At 37.9% G+C, this 20,102-nt stretch overlaps 2 protein-coding genes across 10 annotated transcripts in view; one reads left to right on the forward strand and one right to left on the reverse strand.

Annotated features, from left to right (window-relative positions):
• mecr (mitochondrial trans-2-enoyl-CoA reductase) overlaps positions 1–20,102 on the forward strand; it is a 55,641-nt gene that overhangs the window by 31,263 nt on the left and 4,276 nt on the right. For 4 of the 7 annotated variants that reach the window (XM_069895248.1, XM_069895253.1, XM_069895252.1 and 1 more), the window contains exons 6-10: positions 3,689–3,791; positions 11,165–11,241; positions 12,913–12,973; positions 18,444–18,516; positions 19,611–19,719. In XM_069895248.1, the coding sequence (XP_069751349.1) occupies positions 3,689–3,791; positions 11,165–11,241; positions 12,913–12,973; positions 18,444–18,516; positions 19,611–19,719 (423 nt within the window). The remainder of the gene's footprint in view (positions 1–3,688; positions 3,792–11,164; positions 11,242–12,912; positions 12,974–18,443; positions 18,517–19,610; positions 19,720–20,102) is intronic. The other 3 variants (XM_069895249.1, XM_069895250.1, XM_069895251.1) reach the window with 3 other exon arrangements.
• Positions 11,240–20,102, reverse strand: part of tmem244 (transmembrane protein 244) — a 43,624-nt gene continuing 34,761 nt past the window's right edge. For all 3 annotated transcript variants that reach the window (XM_069895259.1, XM_069895258.1, XM_069895256.1), the window contains one exon: positions 11,240–11,355. In XM_069895259.1, coding sequence (XP_069751360.1) covers positions 11,255–11,355 — 101 coding nt within the window. In that variant the 3' untranslated portion in view covers positions 11,240–11,254. The remainder of the gene's footprint in view (positions 11,356–20,102) is intronic.

The raw sequence follows: 20,102 nt of genomic DNA on the forward strand, positions 1-20,102 counted from the left end.
AAGTGCCCCCATCTTAAAAAAGGTTTTCTTGAAACGGGGGCTTGGCGTTACCCAACTTTAGGTTTATTACTGGGCAGCCAATATTAGATACGTTATTTTTTGGATCCATCATCAGGAACATCTCGGTGCTTTAAGATGGATTAATTTAGAAAGTAAATCTACTAAAAGGTATTCTCTTCTTTTGATACTTGGAGCACCTTTACCTTTCTCAGCTTCAAAATTAACTGATAATTAACTGACATAAATTGAGAATTAGGTTTCAATTCAGGAAACATTTTGGGTACCATAGATTCTTCTTCATTAAATTGTCCTATTTTAGGTAATTCCTTCTTTTTATCTTCTGTTCAAGATATCAGTTACTATCAATGGTCAAATTTAGGTATCCAATCCTTTTTAGATTTCTTTATTGACCAAATCTTGCTTCTTTGGAACAATTATCCACCAAATTTATAATACCTAAACAACACTTTTTAAAAATTATTTTCAGGTTAGGAGCTTCTTGTATTCTTTAATTTTGAGGCTCCCTCAAGATCTGGACCCTAATATGATAGGGAAGATTTAAAATTTCAAACTAGATCATAAATGGATGTTATCAGTCCTTTAATGAACAACTTCTAAGATCTAGGGACAATTAAAAAAACAATGGAAACAAGATTTTCAACAGTTAATTTCTGAAACTACATGGGATTCTACTTGGAAGCGAATTCATTCATCTTCATTTGTGCAAGACACTCATAATTTCAAATTAACCGGGCCCACTATTCCAGAGTCCAAATTCTATTCTAATCTCTCTTCTAAATGTGATAAATTTATAGCTGAAAAAGGTATATTATATCTTGTGTTCTGATTATGTCCTTTCCAATTTTTGGGAAGGTGTATTTTGTACCTTCTCTTTAGTTCTTAACATTACTTTGACGTGACAGATCATGTTGTGTTTGTATTGCATATAGGTATGTTTTGGGGAGATAGATTGGGGCAGGTTTTTTAGTGTAGGTCCCATGCAAACACTTCAAAACAGATCTCATTTAAAATACTGGAGCTCTGCTCAAGCCAGATAGGGCAGCTCCTGGGTGCCTTTGCAAAAGTTTTGGGGAGTGCCCAAGAGACTTCACTTGTTGTTTTGAAAAGCAATAGATGAAAGAGATCGGAGGAGTCGTTCAGAGCTGCAGGCTGTCTGGGAGTGCAGCTTGATGCTCTAAGAGAGTCATGTGGTTTTTTGCAAGCAGAGAGAGTTGAACAGCCTTTTCTGTGTGTGTGTGAGAGAGAGAGAGAGAGGAGCAGTTTTGCAGTGCTACAGTTCAGCAGCAGCAGCTGGGACAGGAATAGGACAAGCTGGAAAGCTTGTAGGAAAACCCCATTTTGAAGACGGGATGTGAGTGCTTAGTTCAGCCTGGTCAAAGCTCTTGTGGTTCATGCAAGAGGAGAGGACTGGCTGCCTAATGTTTCACTTGAAATAAGAGAAACAAAAAGGAACTCTATGGTGACCTGAAAGAAAGAGGTTATCATCTGGAAAACCCTGATGGGGCATGTTTCTTCGACAAGACATTGATGTGGCAGATTAAAAGGGATCAGTTTGTGTCCAGGAAAAACAAACATCTCTCTCTGAAAACAGACAAGAACCTTCCTGAGCATAAAGCATTTACCTTTCAAACACCAAAGCCTGATGAACTTTATAAATGTTAAATTCTGTGCACAGTATAAGGATTGCCTGCAACCATTGAACTTGGAGGAAAGAGAAGTGAGATTGGACTGTGAATCAAAGAACTTTTCTGAACTTACATGCACATGACATCCACGTGCGCTTAGATTTAAAAGGGGGCTAAGTTAGGTTAGTTAAGTTAATAGTGATAAATTAAAGTGTGATCCTGTTTTCATGTTTAAAGATAATTAAAAAGCAACTTTTGTTTAAATAACCATTTATCTTGGTGAATGGGTTTTGGGGTTCTCTGGGTTCGTAACAGACTCCAACCCCTTTTCTTGCTCTCTTTGGAATAAGTGTGCAAACAGGTCTGATATTGACTGCTTCACAATCCCATGTAGTTGCCCTTGCCTCCCTTATCATTAGAAGGACCATTTTAATGAGATGGAAAGATGCTGTCCCTCCCACTCATACTCAGTGGTAGTCTGATATGATGACATGTCTGACTTCAAAGAAAATTAGATGATTCACCACTGAAATGAATCTTAATTTTGTTTCTTTATGAGGTTCTTTTCTTAATTATTTTCAAATGTTTTAAAATTAGTTAACTTTTGGTTTTTTGACCCCTTTGATTATCTTCCTTTTTATTATTGGGTAGTGGACTGCTTATAGTCATAGCCTCTGAAGGGAGGGGGTTGACAATTAGTATCGTGGGGTTCTTTTTAGGTTTCTTTATTTCTTTTCAATGTAACATAGATCTCAACACCATTTTTATTATATGTGATTTGTTAATACTTTATTATTCTTACTTTTTAAAATATTTTGAGTTTAACAAAAACCCTTTACACAAGGTAATATAAATCAAATCATATCATATACATATCACATATCAGTTGTAAATGAGAAGCATACCCATAATTATTACATAACTTATTTAATTCAGGACAAATTCTATACTTATAATAATTAAACAAATTATAACTCGTACTATGTCCAAAAATAAGATTGAAATCAAAATTTATACAAGTAATACACGTAAAGTTCCCTTATTTTATACTTCTCTGATGTAATCATATTGTTCTGTGTTATGATCGATGATCATAGTTTACACCTCATTTACTTATTGGTGTTAATAAAAAGGGGAAAAAAAGGATTTTTTTCTATCTCTACTAATCTATCTCCTCCCTCTAAACAAGGTTATCTGTATATATTGTAAATATGAATCAAATGACAGCCCCCAGACACCAGACAGGAAATCCCTGGAGCATCCACACAACTTAAATCTTCAGATTATAATAATAATCTATGAACGGGCCTAAGATTATTATTACTTTATTATTATATACGAATGTAACATTTACTTGATGAAACCAAATAAAAAATATTGTCAAGAAAAAAAACCTAAGGATTTAGTTAGCTAATTGGTCACCTGAGTATATTTAGGTGGTGTGAGCTCATGGGCTGTTAGGGCCTGGTAATATGCTGCAACTCAAAAGTAAAAATAAAAAAAGAGAGCAATTTACTGGAAGAATGGTCAAGTTCGGAATCCTTCATGAAGTCTAAGATTATGTAGAGGAGGTAACCCATAATGACGGCTCTGGAGGGGTTGGATGGGGATAAGTAGGAGATCGGTGAACCAGGGAAGGGTAAAAGATGATGGACAGATGGCGAGGAAGAGGTAGATGATTGGCAGGTGCCAGGCAAAAGGAGATGGGGGCAAAAGATGAAAACAGGGTTAGGTGGAGGAAGATGAGTCACTGTATTGGAATGTGATGAGAAAATGATAATGGAAGCCATTGGAGGAGAGGCAAAGAATGAAATAGGCCAGTTTAACCTTTATCTTCCACTGATGCTGTTTGACCTGCTAAATTCCTCCCACCAGATTCTTTTTCACTCCAAGTTCCAGCATCTGAAGTCTCGTGTGTCTAATGGTTTGAGAAATTAGAGACCACTACAGTTGGAGATTTATAATTATGACTAATATAAAGCTGAAAACACCAATTCATAATTTTTCTTCCCCCCCCCCCCCAATCTCTTAATGCCTTTCAGACCAGACAAAAAGCAGTTGTCAGACTGTCTGAAAGAAATGGGAGCTGACTTGGTGATCACAGAAGAGGAACTGAGAACACCAGAAATGAAAGAATTATTTAAGGTAGCCATTATTCATAAAAACCATTTAAACCATATAACAATTACAGAACAGAAACAGGCCAGTTTGGCCCTTCTACTCCATGTTGAACACCACCTCCCACCTAGTCCCATTGATCCATACCCGGCCCAAAACCCTCCACACCTCTTTCGCCTATCCAATTTTTCCTCAAATATTAAAATCAAACTCGCATCTACCACTTCAACCTGAAGCTCATTCCACATTTTCTCTTATGTTTCCCTAAACTTTCCTGCCTTCATTCTCAATCTATGTCCTCTCGTTTGAATTTCCCCCACTCTCAATGTAAAAAGCCTATCAAATCACCCCTCATTCTTCTACGGTCCAGGAAATAAAGTCCCAGTCTGCTCAACCTTTCTCTGTAACTCAAACCCTGAAACCCAGGCAACATTATTGTAAATCTACTCTGAACTCTCTCTATTCTATTTATATCCTTCCTATAATTCAGCGACCAATATTCCAAATTTGGCCGCACCAATGCCTTTTATAGCTTCAACATGACATCCCAACTCCTGTATTCAATACTCTGATTTATGAAGACCAACATAGCAAAGGCTTTCTTCACCACCTATCTACATAAAACTCAACTTTCAGGGAATTATGTACCAAAATTCCTAAATCCTTTGTGCTACTGCACTCCTCGATTGTCTACTATTTAACGTGTATGATCTTTGCTGATTAGTCCTACCAAAATGTTGCACCTCACATTTATCAGTATTAAACTCCGTCTGCCATCTTTCAGCCCCCTTTTCTAACTGTCCTATATCCCACTGCAAGCTTTGATAACCTACTTCACTGTCCACAGCCAATCTTCATATCATCTGCATACTTACAAATCCAATTTTCCACCCTATCATCTCGATCATTAATATATAAGACAGACAAAAATGGACCCAGTACCAATCCTTGAGGCTCTCCACTCGTCACCAGCCTCCAATTTGACACCATTACTCAGGCATCTCCCATCCAACCATTGTTGAATCCATTTCACTATTTCAACATTAATACCTAATGTTTGAACCTTCCTAACTGACCTCTTATGTGGAACCTTGTCAAAGGCCTCACTAAAGTCCATATAGACAACATCCACAGCCTTCCCCTCATCAGTCTTCTTAGTTACCTCCTCAAAAAACTGTAACATTTGTTAAACATGATGTACCTCATACAAAATTGTGTTGACTACTCCTAATCAATCACTCTCCTTACAAATAACTGTATATACCATCTTAATGGAGAATACTCTCCATTAATTTACCCACCACCGATGTCAGACTCACAGGCCTATAATTACCAGGTTAACTTTTGAAGTCTTTTTTTAAACAGCAGAACAACATGAACTACCCTCCACTCCTCTGGCACCTCCCCGTGGCCAGTAACATTTTAAATATTTCTGTCAGAAACCACGCTATTTGTACACTAACCTCCCTCCTGGTCCTATGGAATATCTTGTCAGGACCCAGAGATTTAACCACCTTTATTCTCTTTAAAATAGCAAATACTACCTTCTCATTAATCTGCATATTGTCCATGACTTCGCTACTAGATTTCCTTACTTCACTTAGCTCATTATTCCTTTCCTTAGTAAATACTGAAGAAAAAAACATTTAAAATTTCCCCCATCTCATCTGACCTCACATAGCATACCCCTCTGATCCTCAAGGGGCCCAATTTTATCCTTCACTATTCTTTTACTGTCAAAACCCTTTGGATTTATTTTTACTTTGCCTCCCAAAGCAGCCACATATCTCCTTTTTAGCCCTTCTTATTTCTTTCTTAAGATTTTTTTTTTGCAATCCTTACATTTCTCAAGCACCTCATTTATTCCCTGCTGTCAATACCTGTTATACACATCCCTCTTCCTCCGAACCAAATTCGCAACATTCCCTTGAAAACCAAGGCTCCCTATATTTTCTAACCTTTCCTTTAATCCTCACAGGGACATACTGACTCTGTACTCTTAAAATTTCCCCTTTGAATATCCTCCATTTATCTGTTAAGTCCTTCCCTGAAAATAAATGATCCCAATCCACACCCTCGAAATCCTTTTGCATCTTCTCGAAATTTGCCTTATGCCAGTCAAGATTCTCAACCTTAGGCCCATTATTAACCTAAAACTAATAGTATTATGATCACTAGACCCAAAGTGTTCCCCAACAAAAACCTCTGTCACCTGACCAATCTCGTTCTCTAATAGGAGGTCCAATACTTCCCCTTCTTTAGTCAGTTCTTCTATGTATTGATTTAGAAAACTTTCCTGAATGCATTTGGCAAACTCCAACCCATCCAGCCCTTTTACAGTATCGGCATTGTCAGATAATCACTACCTTATGTTTAATACACAAATATGCCATCTCCTTACAAATTTGCTTCTCTAATTTCCTCAGCCCATTAGGTGGTCTATAATACACTCCCATTAGTGTTTTCATGCCTTTCCCATTTTTCAGTTCTACCCAAATAGCCTCGCTGGATGAGCCCTCCAATCTATCCTGCCATAGCACCACTAATGTTTTCTCTAACAAGCAATATAACTCCTCCACCTTTTATCCCCCTTGTTCTATCACACCTAAAACAACAGAATCCTGAAATATTTAGATGCCCCTCCTGCAACCAAGTTTCATTGATGCTACAATATCATATTTTCATGTGTCAATTTCATGCTCTAAGCTCATCCGCCTTTCTTACAATACTTCTTACATTGAAATATGTACACTTGAGAAACTGTTCCTCACATACACTCCTTTGATTACCATCTACTTTTACCACCCCCTTCTTCATTAACATTCTGGCTCTGTTCTCCTTTCAAATCTAGTTGTTCTTCTACCCTAATCTCTGTATCCTCATTCTGATTCCCACCCCACTGCTAAACTAGTTTAAACCATCCCCAACAGCTCTAACAAAACCTGCCGGCCAGGATATTGGTCCCCCTCCAGTTCAAGATCTAAATTAACTGCTGATTTGAATTGTATGCGGAGGAAAAGAAGCCCATGACTTTATTAAGTAAATCTTTCTAATGGGGTGACTGCTAATTGCATTTCTTTGAAAACTGCTTTGCTGCACAAAATCAGCTATTCTCAACCTTTGAAAAGAGGTTGTTTAGCCTAGCGGTTAGCGCAACGGTATTACAACGCCAGCGACCCATATTAGTATCTAGGGCTGTCTGCAAAGCGTTTGTATGTTCTCCCCGTGTCTGCGTGGGTTTTCCCTGGGGGACTCCAGTTTCCTCCCACTGTTCGAAACATCCCAGATGGTGTCGGTTAATTGGGTAGCACGGGCTCGCGGGCTGAAATGTCCTGTTATCATGCTGTATATCTACATTTTAGAAAATTAAAAATCTTTAAAATTTTTTGGCTGTGGCCCCCTAAGAACTCTGCTCACAATTTATGGTCCCCCTTCCCTGTAAAGCATTCAAGTTTTGGTTTATTCTGTACTACTTCTTCCGACTACATAAAAAAAACAAAAGAAAAGAATTATGTTACATGAGGTGAAAAGAAAACAAGGCTTTTACTTAAATGGGATGCGGGCCCCCAGTGGGACAATAGGACCCCGAAGGAATGGCTGCACTGAATTACAAGGTACATCTGGTTTCCTTTTATTATAGTATTTGATGTTACTGTACTATAAAGTGAGCAGGGTCAAACACCAGTAAATTCAAGTACCCTTGGTTGAATTGAGTGTTTCAGTCGCTACAAAAAGATAAACCAACCAAATAGTGATGTTAAGCCTTTCTGATGAAGGACTTTCTACCAGGAATTTCATAATTTCTGTATGAACAGAAGAATTGGGAATGGGCTCCACCTTAAAAGAAACCATGGGAATGGGAAGTACAGGGTCACGGTTTGGTTTGACATAGTGGAATCAATGCCTTTATCTTGGCACAATAATAGAAAATAACATATTGAATGTCATTAAGATATATTTCTGAAATTAAGACAGCATTATTTTTTTTTAATTCCACAGTTGATTTTTGAGCCTGTTCTGAGTTTTTGGTTCTGATAAAAGGTCAGCAATGTGAAATGGTAACTCTGTTTTATCCTCAATAGATGCTGCTTGACCTGTGGAGGGATTAACAGTGATTCACAACATCTGCAGTTTTTAAAATTATTTGATTGAAGTTTTAAGATTCTGTTTTAAATCTTACCCTTTTTTTTCAGCCTATTTATTTCAAAAAGGTTCCTCTTTATCACTCTTCTCTGACAGAGGCATCTGTGATATTCTGACTAAATTAGGACACAATTTTCCGCGAACAACATGCCACAACATGCCCTTGGGATCTTTTCCTTCCAGTGTGCTTTCGGGTGCATTCTTGTAAGAGGAGATGGCCACTTCTCCCCCACCTGCTCTGTGCAGGTCCTGACCATATGACTGCTCCACTCCTGAATGTCTTTTCAGTCAGTCCTAGCCCCATTAGAGTGGGATAGAAAATTAAAGTAAGAGATTCCTATGTGGAATAGTGCAGTGAGAAGTAGAGTGGTTGATAGAAATGGAAGAGTGAAGCAAGGAGTTACAGCAGACCATTTTCTTTTATGAAAGGGGTGGGGAGTGGTAGAAATTATAGAGAATGATTTATTGAATGTTGATACTGGGAGCTTAAAAGGTAAGAAAAGGGTACCCTCCTTGTTCTGCCCAAGAGGAGAGTGGCTTAGAGGAGAAAAACAGATGATTAGCAGTCTTGCCAACTATAGAAATGGGCAAGAAATTTGAGGAAAAATGAAGTGTCTTAAAGCCATTGCCTAATCACATGAAATCTGTATTGTCTCAGATAAATCCTGTGAGCATTATAACATTCTGTTTTGCTTGTGCATTTCATTTCCTCAAAAGTCCATCACTATATCTTTTACCCTGTGTAATTCAAAGAAATCTTGGGGGAAATCATTTAAACCTGGCTGTTGTTAAAGAAAGCAAATGAGCTTGCAAAAAGGCAATCAACTACAGTTTGCATTACTGCATGGTGAAATTATTCCTGAATTAAAGATTAATAACAACTATTCTTATTGTTGTATTGTCCAAAAAAAGAGAAAAATTACATAGAATGATAGATGTATTTGGATTTGATAGAGTAATATATGTTTGCATTGACTTTATCAGAATCAGAATTTATTGTCCTGAGCACAAAATTCATTGATTTGTGGCAGCATTACAGATATAAAATTGCTGTAAGTTACAGTTAAAGAAATAAATATATTTTTTGTTTTGCAGCAGCATTACAGGTACAAAAGAAGAAAAGTGAGGTAGTGTCTGTGGCTCGCTCAGAAATCTGATAGCAGAGAGGAAGAAGCTGTTACTGTACTATTGGGTGTTTGTCTTATGGCTCCTGTACCTCCTTCCTGATGGTAGCAATGTGAAGAGGGCATGGCCTGAGTGGGGAGGGTCCTTGAGGAAAGAGGCAGCTTTCTTGAGACACCACCTCTTGTAGATGTCCTTAATGGAGTGAAGACTGGTGCCCATGATAGCATTGGCCAAGTTCACAACTCTCTGTAGTCTTTTCATGTCCTGTGCATTGGCACCTTCATACCAGTCAGTGATGCAACCAGTCAGAATGCTCTCTGCAGTACTCCTGTACAAATTTGCAAGAGTCTTTGATGAGGTAACAAATCTCCTCAAACTCCTCTCAAAGTATAGCCGTTAAGCCTTTGTGATTGCATTGATGTGAGGGCCTCAGGATAGATCTTCAGAGATGTTGCCATCCAGGAAGGTGACCCCTCGTGGAGGACTGGTTTGTAGTGTCCTGTTTTCCCTTTCCTGAAGTCTGTACTAATCAGTTCCTTTGTTTTGCTAAGATTGAGTGCAAAGTTGTTGTTGTGGCACCACTCAATCAGCTGATTCATCTCACTCCTGTACACTTCTTCATTACGGTTTGTGTAGTCTGCAAATTTGTAGATGGCATGAGAATTGTGCCTGGGCATGCAATCATGGATGTAGAGTGGGGGAAAAGCATGCATCCTTGAAATTATTGTCAGTGAGGTATAGATGTTGTTTCCGATTTGTACTGTTATTCTTTGAATGAGTATGACAAGGATTCAGATGCAGAGGCCCAAGTTTTGAAGCTTACTGACCAGTACTGTTAGAAAAAGTGAAAACTAGGGAGCACATGGTAAACCTTCTGTGAAATTTGATGAAACTTTTTAGTGATAAGAGTAAGGGGTGTGTTACACATGGAATGGTTGAAGCGATAACAGTTAAATTTCTTTTTTTCTTTTTGAAATATTTTTATTGAATCTACATACTTAGTCATCTGGTAATAGCATACAACAGGTTGCACCATATACATATAACATATATTATGACATCTAATTTTATAAATTAATTAGCAATTAATCAATTTCTCATAATGTATCCAATATAATATTGAATAAAAAATAAATGGAACAAAATTGAATAGATAAAGATATATTTTCATCTTATTTGTTAATATGATCCATGATAACCACACATAAATCCATATTTATGTATCCTTAAAAATATGAAAAATTTAAAAGAAAATAAGAACAAAATAATCTGACTAATCTAACCCCTCCCTCTAACCAAGGTTAACTTGTAAAAATTGTAAAGATATTAATCAAATAGCAACCTCTAGACAACAGATCGACAGGGCCAGAAGCCTTCAAACTTATTAATTTTTCCAATTATGATAAAAGTTCATGAGTGGGTCCAACATCTTTTCAAATTGAAAACTTTTTATCTTTAATGTTGTATCTAATTTTCTCCAAACTTAAATTGGATAGAGTTAAATTTAATTGGAAACTAAATAAATTCAATGTGATAGAAGGAAGATGTTAGTATAGCAAGGTAGGTCGGGAGGGAAGAGGCTTATGTGGTGCATTGACTTGTTTGGTGAAAGGTTGAATGTTGTGAAATTCTAAGGATGAAGATTAAACACAATTTAGAGATTACATGTTCTAAAAATAGTTACTTTTAATGAATGTATAATATGTCCATTTTTTGATGTTGTAACATACAATTCTGTCAATAACTCTCCCATGTACTGGATAATCTATGTTTAGCATAATAAATTTAGAGAATATAGCAACTTAAAAAATGATTTATTGAGTTTAATGAAATTATTCTTAATGGGTTCATCATACAAAGTGTGTATAAAATAATTTCTTTAAAGAATCTGCAGTATATCAAACCTGATTCCACTTGTACAAATATTAAGCGTCTGCCTTTGTAATTTTCCAAGTTTTGTGCTGTGTGGGACACTTTAGTTAATGTTGAAGCAGTTATTGTTCAATGAGGAAACCAGCTGGGGTCCAGACTTTTATTCATTTATTTGATAAATTCATGTTGTATTTCCCTGCAGTTAATGTATTTTTTAAATATTAAATTAAAAATCATCTTTTTGATACTGTTTCTATAAGCAGAAAGTTCCAAGACCTCGTCTTGCTCTGAATGGTGTAGGAGGCAAAAGTGCCACAGAAATGCTGCGCCACTTAGAGTAAGTAACAAGATCACTGCACAGCAAATTGCCAATTGTAATTTAATATATGCATGGTATTATGAAAGGAGGTCACCTGCAGTCCATGTGCCTTGTATTGGACTTGAAAGTAATCTATAAAAGAAAGTTGTAAATTAATTTGTAAATATGATCCTAGTGCATTATATTTTCCATATTCTGATCCACAATGTTGTACATTCGATCTTGCTTAACACTCTTCCATCTGTGCTTAGCTATTCTGTCCACATTCGCCCAATTCAAATCATTGAACTGTATCAGAGCTTGAGTAAGGCTGAGGTGCAAAATACAAAAGCATGCTCCACTCAGCACCAATTAGTGCAGCTGCAGAATCCAGGTCAGATGCACCAGCAATTAACACCCAATATGCTGGTGTCCCTTTCATTTGGAAAGCACAAATGTAGAAGTCAAACAATGTTGTTAGTCATTGTGTGACTTACCACATGAGGAATGGTTCTGTAGAGAACTTTAAAGCAAAGAAGAGGAATCCATTGGCTGAAATTCACTTTAATCTGGGGCAAAGTGCATTTGTGTTTGCACACCAAATTAACTCTGTGTAGTACAATTGAGTGATCTACTGAATTGTGCCCTGCCCACAACAGCTGTTTGAATAAAGTTTCAATAAAGTTGTGTTTGAATAAAATGGTATGAAGAGTGGCCAACTGGGGCGACTCTCCCAAAGTGTCCTATCCCTACCTAGTAAGAAACTTTACTTTGGTATATTATTAAGTGTATTAGTAAGGCTTTATCTGTAAACTTGGGAGAGGAATGCAGTTTAATTGTGATGGCATGGTTAGTGTAGCGGTTAGCGCAATGCTATACAGTGCCAATAATCGGGGTTTGAATTTCTATTTAAATTTTCTAACTTACAGGAATTATTTGATTAAAGAGAATTTTGCATAGTCAAGGACTACATGCTGATTTTTTTTTCCAATTTCCAATTTTGAACTGTATTTTGTCTTAAACTGTTTTCTTAATGCAGGTGTATTAGTTAGGCATTGTAAGATTATGTCTCAGGCAACTGGAAAATTTCAATATACAACAACAGCAATGTCTGTAGGAGCTGGATACTGGGGATTTTACGGTTTTGCACAAACTATAGGCTGGGACTTTTACCCGTGTTGTTTAGGAAGCTGAAGGGTGACCTTATAGGAGTAAATAAATTTGTGAGGGACACAGATAAAGATGAATGGTGACAGTATCCCCCCCCCCCCCGCCCCTTTCAGGGTAGAGCAGCCTAAAGTTAGGAACATGGGAGTAGTTTAGGAAGTCAACTTGGTCACCATGGGCAATTTGGGTCGATGTGCCTGTTTCGTGCTGCACAACTCCATGACTAGAAGTCAAAACATCATGAATAATGTCGATTAATTTTTGAAATCCTATTTTTAAAAATAACTCATCTTCATGCAAAAATGAATGTTTTTTTTTGCAACACCGTGAACGATGAGCTGAAGATGTCCAAATGTTAAAGAAAAGGACAATGCTTAGATGAATTGAGATCACAAAGCAAAAAATAGAAACTGATGTGAATACATTTAGGATTTGGAAAATGATAGCAGTCTTATAAATCCTGTTATTATGCTCAGTGCCATGAGCTCAAGGTTGATTTTAATAGTAGCAGTCTCTGTCTTATTTTAGATCTTTGTAATTTAGGAAAGGAGGGACCATTGTGACATATGGTGGAATGGCAAAACAACCTGTAACCATTCCAGTGGTAAGGAAGTTTGTTTTCTTTATATTTTCTTGTTGTATTTTTTTGGATGATTTCTTGTAGTTTTCATTGTATATTAATAGAGTAGGATTCCTTAAGAATGGAACTATTTTTAAAATTATACCTTTACATATACAGACCTAATGATTTTAATGGCATAACATAAAATACAGAAAATAATCCCGCCTGCTCTTAATAGAACAAGTAACACTTCTGACAGCAAAATCATGTAATATTCTGACACCAATAGTGACAAGCTACCACAATTTTTTTTTTAATTTTAGACTTACGACACGGTGAGAAATGTCTTGAATATATTTATTGAACTGATGACTATCCCTGAGCTTGTTTACACAGCAAAGTCCCAGAGGTGGGGAGATCAGGATAAAAGTTGTGGATCAAAACACTGTAGCCACTGCTAGTTCCCAGCTATGTGGGACTGGCCAAGATGCCTCATTGAGCCCTACATCTCAGCAATCAGTGGCTGCATTTGTTTTTTTTTCTATTTTATTTATGAATTTAGAACCACAAAAAATACACATGATGAAAAATAAGACGAATCAATACAAATACATGTGGCTTATAAAAAGAGGAAAAAAATGAGAAAATTCCCTCTATACACCACCCCTCTCTATTCCCCCACAAAAGAAGATAAAGAAAGGGACAAGAGACTCTATTACTTTAAAGTTTCTTATATTGAGACCTTAAGGAGAAAGAGAATGTCAGAACTTAATTTAAATATTTACACCCATATTTTATAAATATGGGGTCCATGTCTTCCAAAGTATATAGTATTTATCTCTTAAATTTTATATCATTTTCTCAAGAGGTATACAACTCTGAACTTGAGCATGCCATCTTTCTATACCCAAATCTAATGATGAAGCAATTTGAACAAACTTCCTTTGTTCAATTTCAACTTGGGTTCAACACCCTTAATATCACTAAGTAAAAATAACATTGGATCCTGTGGGAACTTTAATCCCCATTATTCATTCCAATTAATTGCATATTTTTAACTAAAAATGTTTAACTTTAGGGCATAGAGCCTGCATTGTTGTCTCAGCTGTCATAGGCAATCTCTGAATACTGTCTTGGTGATTCACTCTCCATTAAACCACAGAACAGTGAAATCAATGTTTCATTGGTGTAGGCAGGGATTCAAACTAGGTTCCTAACATAGCAGGCTGAGTGCCAGTTATATCTTGCTTTTTACTGTTTGGTTTTGATTGATGTCACTGATGTTCCAATATTAATTGGATTTTCAATGTTAAAGGTAAAGCTAAAAGAACGACTTTCCTTCTTTATTCGGTAATAAAGGAAAGATGTCATTAAGTTGGGAAGGGTGCAGTAAAAAAAAATCACAGAAGTGTTCAGATGACTGGTGGGCTTGAGTTCCAAGGAGAGGCTAGATGAGCTGGAACTGAATAACTCGGCAGAAATCTGAATGCATTTAATCAAGTCTATTTTGACGGTATCTTTTGAACATAGGTATTTGGAAACCCCATTGAAGTTATTATATTGGATCTTAAAATACTTAACACTGAGGCAAAAAATCAGCTTAATTTATGAGAGGAAATGCCTTCCTACACATCTGCTTAAGACATCCTTTCTGAAAACATTTGCAGTGGAGTGCTTGCCTTTAAAGGCTTAGGCATTGAGTTGATAATTAGGATGTCCCACTGCAGCTGTAGAAAACATTGATAAGGCTGGTCACCACTCTACAGGAAGGATGTGATCGTATGAGGAGTGCAGAAGAGAGTCACCAGACCACTGTCCGATATGAAGGCTTTTCTTAAGAGGAGAAATTGGATAAGCTGGGTTTATTCTCACAATCGCATAGAATGCTGAGGGATAACCTTATATGCCCCTAAAATTATGAGTGGCATAGATAGGATACGGGGTCAGTCATTTTACTTTGGTGGAGGAGGCATAGGTTTATGGTGAGAGGGAAGAAATTTGAAGGAGTTCTGAAGGGTAGGTTTTTAACACAGCTGGTGGTATTTAAATGGAAGGAGCTGCTAGAGGAAATGGTAGAGGCAGATACAGCTGCAGCATTTAAAAGGCATTTAGAGAGGTGCTTGGATGGAAAAGGAGAGGGATGCAGACCTAAAGTGGGAAAATTGGATAACTGTAGACAGAAATCACTGTCATAAGAAATAGGAGCAGAAGTCAGCCATCCAGCCCGTTGAACCTCCTCCGCCATTCAATAAGATCATGGCTAATCTGGTCATTGACTCAACTCCGCCTACCTGCCTTATCTCCATATCCCTTAATTATTTTTTTATCTAAAAATCTATCTAACTGAACCTTAAATATGTTTAATGAAGTAGCCTCAACTGCTTTCCTGGGCAGAGAATTCCACAGATTCACTACTCTCTGGGAAAAACAATTTTTCCTCTCCTCCGTCTTAAATATACTCACCTGAATCTTGAGGCTGTGTCCCCTAGTTCTGGTGTCACCTACAAGTGAAAACATTTTTTCTGCCTCTTATCTTATTTATCCCTTTCATAATTTTATATGTTTATATAAGATCTCCTCTCATTCTTCTGAATTCGAGTGAGTATAATCCCTGGGTATTAGTCTCTCCTCGTAGGTCAACACCCTCATCTCTGGGATCATCCTGGTGAACCTTCTATGGACTGTCTCCAAGGCCAGTATATCCTTCCTCAAGTATGGAGACCAGAACAGCACACAGAACTCCAGATGCAGCCTCACCAGTACCATGTATAGTTGCAGCATGACCTCCCTACTCTTGAATTCAATTCCTCTAGTGATGAAGGCCAACATTCCATTTGCCTTCTAAATGACCTGTTGTACCTGCAACTCAACTTTTTGTGATTCATGTGCAAGACCTTCTACACTACAGCACACTGCAGTCTTCCATAATTTTAATAATTATCTGCTCTTCTATTTTTCCTACTAAAGTGGATGACCTCACATTTACTAACGTTGTACTCCATCTGTCAGACCTTTGCCCACATCTAACGTTACTATATCCTTCTGCAGCCTCTCCACATCCTCTGTACAATTTGCTTTTCCACTCAATTTAGTATCATCTGCAAACTTGGCTACACTACACTCTGTCCCCTCTTCCAAATCATTAATATAAATGGTGAACAGGTGCGGGCCCAACACTGACCCCTGTGGCACCCCACTTACCACTCTCTGCCAATCAGGAAAAGACTCATTTATTCTGACTCTCTGTCTTCTGTCAGTTAACCAATCCTCACTCCATGTCAATATACTTCCCTGACTCCATTCATCTGTATCTTATTGATAAGTCTCTTTTGCCTCACCTTATCAAATGCCTTCTGGAAATTCAAATATACATTATCAACCTGTTCTCCTCTATCTACTGCACCCATTATATCCTCAAAGAACTCCAGCAAGTGTGTCAAACAAGACCTGCCCTTTCTAAATCCATGCTGCTTCTGCCTGATGGAACCTCTTCATTCTAAATGCCTTGCTATTTCATTCTTAATCCTTAATGACAGCTTCAAGCATTTTCCAGACTACAGACATTAAGCTAACTGGCAAATAGTTATGAGTCTTCTGCCTACATCCCTTTTTTTTAAAAATAATGGCAGGACATTTGCTGTCCGAAATCCAGAGAATTTTGGTAAATGACTAACAATGCATTGACTATAACTCCTGCCATTTCCTTCAGTACCCTGGCTTGCATCCCATCAGGACCAGGGGATTTGTCTGCCTTCAGTCCCATTAGTTTGCTCATCACTCTCTTTTGTAACAATTATTTTATCAAGGCCCTCACCTCCCTTCGCATCCCTAACACCACTCTTTGACATGCTGGACGTGTCGTCACATGCTGAAGGAAATGGCAGGAGTTGTAGTCGATGCAATGTTAGTCTGTTTAATGACTCATTACTCAATATCAATTTCCCTTTCTTATCTTCCAAGGAACCTATGTTGACTCTAGCCACCCTCTTCCGCTTTTTATATATTTGTGTTTATACTTTGTGCTTATTTACCTTCATAATCCTTCTTCCCTTTCCTTATTTCTCGTTTAGTTCTCCTTTGTTACCTTTTAAAATTTTCCCAAGCCTTCAATTTTCCACTAATCTTGACAGCTTTGTACACATGAGCTTTTTAATTTTATACTTTCCTTTATTTCCTTAGTTAATCAAGAATAGCCCTTCCCTCTCTTACTGCCCTGATTTTTAGTGGGAATATATTTTTGCTCAGCACTGTGAAAAACCTGTTCCGCAACTGTTCTGCCAACTAGCCTGTGCTCCCAGTCCACGCTGACCAATTCCTCCCTTATCCTATTGTAGTCTCCCTGGTTCAAGCATAATACACTAGTTTTAGATCTCCATGTGTATGAGAAATTCAATCATACTATGATCACTCTTTCCAAGAGGGTCCCTAACTACTAGATCGTTAATTTTACTTATCTCATTGCACAACACTAGATCTAAAATAACATTCTCCTTTGTTAGTTCCTTAACATGCTGCTCAAGAAATCTATCACAGATGCAGTCCATGAAGTCATGCTCCAGACTACCTTGACCAATTTGATTTTCCCAATCTACGTGGAAGTTGAAGTCCCCCACAACAACTGTCGTTCCATTCTTACGTGCCTCAGTTATCTTTCGGTCAATTGCTATTGTTATTTGGTAGGCGATAGAGAACTCCCATCGGTGATTTTTTTTTCCGCATTTACTCTCTACCCAGATGGACTTAACATTCTGCTCCTTAATTCTTATATCATCTCTCACTTTTGCCCTGATCTCATCCTTAATTTAGAGCACTACCCCCCCCCCCCGACTTCCTGACTATCTTTCGTATTACCTGATACCCTTGAATATTTAATTCCCAATCATACCCACCTTGCAACAATGTTTCTGTGATGGCCACTAAATCATATGCCGGGGTACTGATTTGCGCCTCAAGTTCACTAACCTTGTTTCTAATACTACGGATATTCAGATAAAGTGCCCTTGTGCTCATTGTCCTTTTAGAATCTAGTGACCTCTGCATCCTTTGCTTTTGACTGTTTTGCTCTCCATTTTTCTTTTTCTCTTTCCTATCTCTAGCTTTGGTCTCTGTACCACTTCCTCGTTCTTTCTTTGTAGGTTTCCATCTTCTGTCCCATTAGTTTAAACCTTCCCCAACAGCACTAGCAAACAATCTCCCTCAGACATTAATCCCAGTCCTGCCCAGATGTAGACTGTCTGGTTTATACCGGTCCCATCTGCCCCAGAACTGATTCCAATGCCCCAAGATTCTGAAACCCTCCTGCACCACTGTTCAAGCCACATATTCAGCATGGATGAGTTAATTCTGCACAAACTGTGTATCAGATTTGGAATTTTTTGCATTAATAGTCACTGATTTAAGCATTGATATCAATGGATCACGAAGGACATTGTATAATAAATACACATATTTATTTGAGAAAAATGCACTTTGCTGATCTGGATGTTAACGTTGACATTTAACTTTCTTTCAGAGTACGCTAATTTTCAAAGATGTTAAAATCCGTGGATTCTGGATGACACAATGGAAACGAGATCATGGGCATGGTGAGTGTGCTTTGAAGCTGAAATTTGCACTACTTTTTAGACATACAGACATGAAACACGGTAACAGGCCCCTCCAGCCTATGAGTCCATGACGCAAATTACACCCAATTGACCTACAACCCTGGACATTTTGAAGCGTGGGAAGAAACCAGAGCTCCCGGAGGAAACCCAATGAGACATAGGGAGAACGTATAAACTACTTACAGATAACGCTGGATTCAAACCTAGGTCGTTGGCACTGTAACAGCATTTTACTAACTGCTATGCGAACCATGCTGACTTTGGCCTATCTTGTCATACACCTCCTGTTAGGCTAACAGGTCCTTTCTGCTGCCCCCCCCCTCCCTCAGAAATGAAGTTTTGATTACATCAATTGAAATGACATATTACAGATATTTCAGGACACCCTAAAGCTATTCAGAATGAGTTCAGCTACAAGCAGTCTGTTGTAATTTTTCTCCTCAAGTTGTTGGTTTGATGCTGGTTTTAGCATTGTCTGACTGCTTTTATTCCTTCCTCCCAGACCAGATGGAAACCACCCTTGGGTTCTAAAAGAAGTAGCTATGGAGATTGTGGAGCACTTGTAATGATCTTCCAAGAATCAATAAATTCAGGCATGGTTTCGGGGTACTGGAAAATTGCAAAGGTCACTCTGCTATTTAAAAAGGGAGAGAGGCAGCAGAAAAGAAATTATAGACCTGTTAGCCTAACGTCGATGGTTGAAGTTGGAGTCAATTTTCAAGGATGAGGTTATGTAGTACCTGGAGGAGTATGACAAGGTAGGCCAAAGTCAGTATGGTTTCCTTACGGGAACATCTTGCCTGACAAACCTACAGCCATTTTTTGAGGAAACCACAAGCAGGCTAGACAAGGGACACACAATGGAGGTTGTATATTTGGACTTTCAAAAGGCCTTTGACAAGGTGCTGCACATGATCTTTTCAGATTGATTACCATTTATCAAATAAAGTGCAGCATCATCTTTATTCAGTGCTTTTAAATATCATTTAAGTTGCATTCATTGTGAATATTCCTCAATGTTAGCAATGACATTGAGATTATGCTCCATTATGAATGAGCCATTTTTCTCTCAGGTGCTCTGCATACAAGGCACGTGCAGGGAATTGTTGGTAAAAGCCTTTCGGTGTTCATCTCTGCTGCAGTGGCCCATTTTGCAGCTGTCCATTTACTTTGTGCAATCTGGCAAGTATTTTGACTGGGTTCCAGCACCAATATATAATGTATCTTATTTGGAATATAGAGCAGGAACTGAGACTAGAGAGTGAGCACCTCATTCCACTGACATCACTGGTCATTAACATGGATAAGACTGCCCTGGCCTTCAGCATCCCACAAGACTGTGAAGAAAATAAATTGGTATTCTAATCCCTTTTTTCTCCCGGTTTCTTGTTAATAAACTGTCAATATTCACAGTCAATTTGTTTACCGTTAATTTTTTAAAAATTTTGACATACATAAAGCTCGATAACAGGCCCTTTCAGCCAATGAGCCCATGCCACCCAATTGACCTACAACCCAGTATGTTTTTGAATGGTGGGAGGAAACCGAAGCACCTGGAGGAAACC

Source organism: Narcine bancroftii, chromosome 8 (genome assembly GCF_036971445.1).
Source record: "Narcine bancroftii isolate sNarBan1 chromosome 8, sNarBan1.hap1, whole genome shotgun sequence".
NCBI classification, from domain to species: Eukaryota; Metazoa; Chordata; class Chondrichthyes; order Torpediniformes; family Narcinidae; genus Narcine; species Narcine bancroftii.